This window comes from Pinus tabuliformis, chromosome 4_2 (genome assembly GCF_031772625.1).
Source record: "Pinus tabuliformis cultivar Carrire ecotype Pingquan chromosome 4_2, CPIR1, whole genome shotgun sequence".
Lineage (NCBI taxonomy): Eukaryota > Viridiplantae > Streptophyta > Pinopsida > Pinales > Pinaceae > Pinus > Pinus tabuliformis.
In genome coordinates this window covers 638,052,691-638,056,413 of record NC_142304.1, presented here as the reverse complement: position 1 = coordinate 638,056,413, position 3,723 = coordinate 638,052,691, and the positions used below count along the sequence as shown (strand labels likewise).

The following is a 3,723-nucleotide window of genomic DNA, read 5'->3' as shown; positions in this document are numbered from 1 at the left end:
ATTTTTGGTTTCCAAACATTTCATTACAACCTTTTCTCTCATGAAATGATATGGAACACTGTTTTCTCCATTGAAATGATAACACACGGTGTGCCAGATGACGAAACATTTCCACGTTAAAACTACATCTTCTTTACATATATATGTTACAGCTAGGTCTCTACAGAGAGTGTTTACCTATATATGTTACAGCTAGGTCTCTACAGAGAGTGAGAAGAAGAAGAAGCGATGGACATTGAAGAAGATGAGGAGTAAAGAGCAATTGAAAAGAAAAAGGAGAGGAAAAAATTTGAGAACAAATGAGAAGTTAGAAAAAGAGTCGAAGACTAAAAAGGATTTAAAGAAAGAAAAGGAAAGGGGTGCTTGGGTAAACGGAGGAAGAGGAAGGGGAAAGTGGAAAATGGATATGAGAAGAGGAGGATAAACGAGAATTTGATGACTTGTGGCGACTTCCTCTCCCCTATACGATTCTATTGGGTGATTCAACTAACAAAACAAACACGAAATCACAAGGGCCATTTTCAGAAGATAAGATCATTAGACGCCACTTTCAGAAGATAAGATCATTAGACTTCGAACTAATGAGACCTTTCCTAACAATCCCCATATCGTTTGTGATTTGATTTATTAACCAATCTTCATCATCTCTATATAAAAAACAAAATCATCTTGTTCGCTTCTCTTATGCGAAGCATGTGGTAATATTAAGTACACAACAGTTGGCTTAAAGCTTTGTGACATGTAGATCATGAGTGCTACACGTACTCCATGAAACTTTAGAAACACTAAGGCAAACGAACATAAATAAAATAGTCAAAATCTATATTTTTCTATTATAGATCGGTTAAACTGAATACAAAAGGTACTGGTTCATATTTAACTCTGTTATATTTAACCCTATAAACATTTATATGTGTTATCCATATAGCCATCTAGATGGTCAATCTCAATCATCAATACCATATTAATCTCACCCTTATTTTTATTATGATATATATATTTATATGGGTGAAGTATTTAGTATTATGGATGGATATATATTTTTTAATTGTTATTATTGATATAAATTTAGAAAATATTGTAAATTTTATTAATTTAGAATGATTTTTTATTATATATTTTAAATATATATAGATTAATTAGAAAATTAAAACATGTTATTTAAAAAAAAACAATCTAACTTTAAATATTAATAAATAATATATCCAAAATAAAACAAAAAAATATACCCAACAAAAAACAAAACATCTTATTAAAATATATATATATATATAATCCAAATAAAACAAAAATCCCAAATAAAAAAATATACCCAAAAAAACATCTCATTAAATAAAAGATATACCCCAGGAAAAACAAAACATCTCATTAACTTTAAAACATCTCATCTCATTAACTTTTTTTTATATATTATAGTACAGTCATTTACATTTACAGTTCAGTATTTCTTAATTCATGTCCAGTTTATACTAAATTTTCGTCACATGATTCACTTAGGCTTTCGCATTAGCTCGTATATAATGGTAAAGACTTCAACTTAGTATTGCAAAATTAGGATTGCAAAGTTAAAAGAAAATGCAATTTTTTTTTTAACCGATAATTACTGAATAGATGCAGACTCAACATTTTTGGTTTCCAAACATTTCATTAAAACCAGACTCAACATTTTTGGTTTCCAAACATTTCGTTAAAACCTTTTCTCTTATGAAATGATATGGCACACTGTTTTCTCCATTGAAATGATAACACACAGTAACACACGGTGTGCCAGATGATGAAAACATTTCCATGTTAAAAGTACATCTTCTTTACGTATATATACTACAGCTAGGTCTCTTCATATCTCGGTGTCAAATATAGTCACAAGGTATACACTCTTAATAGGCCCTTGCAATTGATTAAATGCAACTGGCAGTATCCAAATTACAAGTCTCAGAAAACTCTCCGTCAAATAACAAGGCTGGGCTTCCAAAATCTCTGTTCATATAATCATCGCGCAGCTGGCTTGCATTCCAGGCCTCTTCGTATAATGCAAACTGTTCATAGTCATCAAAATCGTCCTCAAAGTGCCAGGTTTCACCAAGAGATATGATACCCTGGTTCTCCGACAAGCCCTCCGATGTTTCGTTGCGAGATGGACAGACTTCGTACTTCAAGTCGCGAACGGGACTTGGGGGAATGCCGAGCTCGTCGTCTGAAGCCTCTAACAGATGACATAGATCGAACAGAGAGTCCGAATCTAGGGTTTGGCCTTCAGGCCCACTAGAAGTGTCAGAGGCCGCCGAATTATCCCCGGAGCAGGAGGGGGGATAAGAAGTGGAACATGTCGCCGCAATCTCTTCCTCCAGGCTTCTCATGACTCCCTCTAAGAGCTCTTCACTAGGAGCGCATTCCGCTTCCTCGTCGTCTGCTAGGGTTTTGTCTAATTCCAGTAGATGAAGAAACTCGTCTGTTTCTTCGCCGTGGAACCGTTTCGCCTCCCGGACGTCAATGGCGTCCGTCTGAGCCTCGGGCTCACAGGCGCGTTTCTTGAACGTCTGGGACATGATCGAGAGACAATTTCAATTTCTTCAATTGAGAAAACAAACCTCGACGGTAGCAAAGTTCTTTCCTAGACAAGTAACAGAGCACATATGATCGCAGTGGGTAGTGGGCTTGGCTACGTATAACTACACACAGTATCTAAACATTTTATGATATAAGGCAAAGCACGGGAAGCCTTATATATAAAATTTATGGGGATTTTGGCAGAAACTGGAACTGTGTGGCATTGCAACGGGAGAAAAATTTATTGGTACCGTGGCATATCACCGGCTGCGGGGATGGCTTCACTAGAAAAACTTAATAATATCGTGGCATATCACTGACTGCAGGAATGGCTTCACTTTGCCAGCTCCCTGATCTCTATTTAAATAGAACTAAAATCTCATCATCACCTTAGAGGTTGATTTTTTAATTGTTCTAGAACAATTCAACATCACGGAACTTCAAGATATTTATCCCGAGTTTTATTCAACTAACCGAACTAGGGTTAGGTTTAGGAGCGTGATTCAACATTAATTAAATATAATAACTGAAAAGTCCCCACCTTATCTTGGGGATTTTGAACTTGTGGTTTGCCGAGCTTGGGTTAGGTTTAGGAGCGTGATTCAACATTAATTAAATATAATAACTGAAAAGTCCCCACCTTATCTTTAAAAATTCCTGGGCGATTTTGAACTTGTGGTTTGCCGTTTGTGCTAATCTCCCCGTCCGTTATAATCCATATTAAAATAAATTTATCTGGAATTTTCAAAGAAAGATCAGATCAATGACCGTGTAAGTTACTTTAAAAATTTTAATGGCCGTCCCGCTGAAAGCGAACTTTGATAACGACTTTCCTCGCAACTTGCGCTGCAACTGTTTATGTCGCTAACGTGGAGTGTTGGAGAGGGATATTTAATATTGTATATCGGTAGTGGAAAATTTCAGGCTATTTCCAGACACGGCACCATCGTCAACAGTACTTAAATATGTATATAATTTGATTTCGCCACCCGCTTTTCCTTAAGTCATAATCAAAGTGAAAAAGACACGAATGCGCATTTTGGACCATATAATTATTGTACCAACTGGACTTGAAAGTCACTCCACGTTACTTTCATGATTGATTGATTAAACAACGCAGAGGTGAATCAGTCAGGAATACATTTTAAGCCAAAAAAATTCCACCGCTGGCCTACA

General features: G+C 35.9%; 1 protein-coding gene across 1 annotated transcript; it reads right to left on the bottom strand.

Annotated features, from left to right (window-relative positions):
- Positions 1-1,772: 1,772 nt before the first annotated feature.
- Positions 1,773-2,887, bottom strand: LOC149170974 (uncharacterized). The gene has a single exon (XM_089427397.1). It carries the CDS (start codon positions 2,544-2,546, stop codon positions 1,899-1,901), a length of 648 nt encoding a protein of 215 aa, XP_089283523.1. The 5' UTR covers positions 2,547-2,887; the 3' UTR covers positions 1,773-1,898.
- Positions 2,888-3,723: the final 836 nt, after the last annotated feature.

What these genes read in the sequence shown, in the direction of transcription:
- LOC149170974 (XM_089427397.1), bottom strand. Translation starts at nt 2,546, where the DNA reads ATGTCCCAGACGTTCAAGAAACGCGCCTGTGAGCCCGAGGCTCAGACG.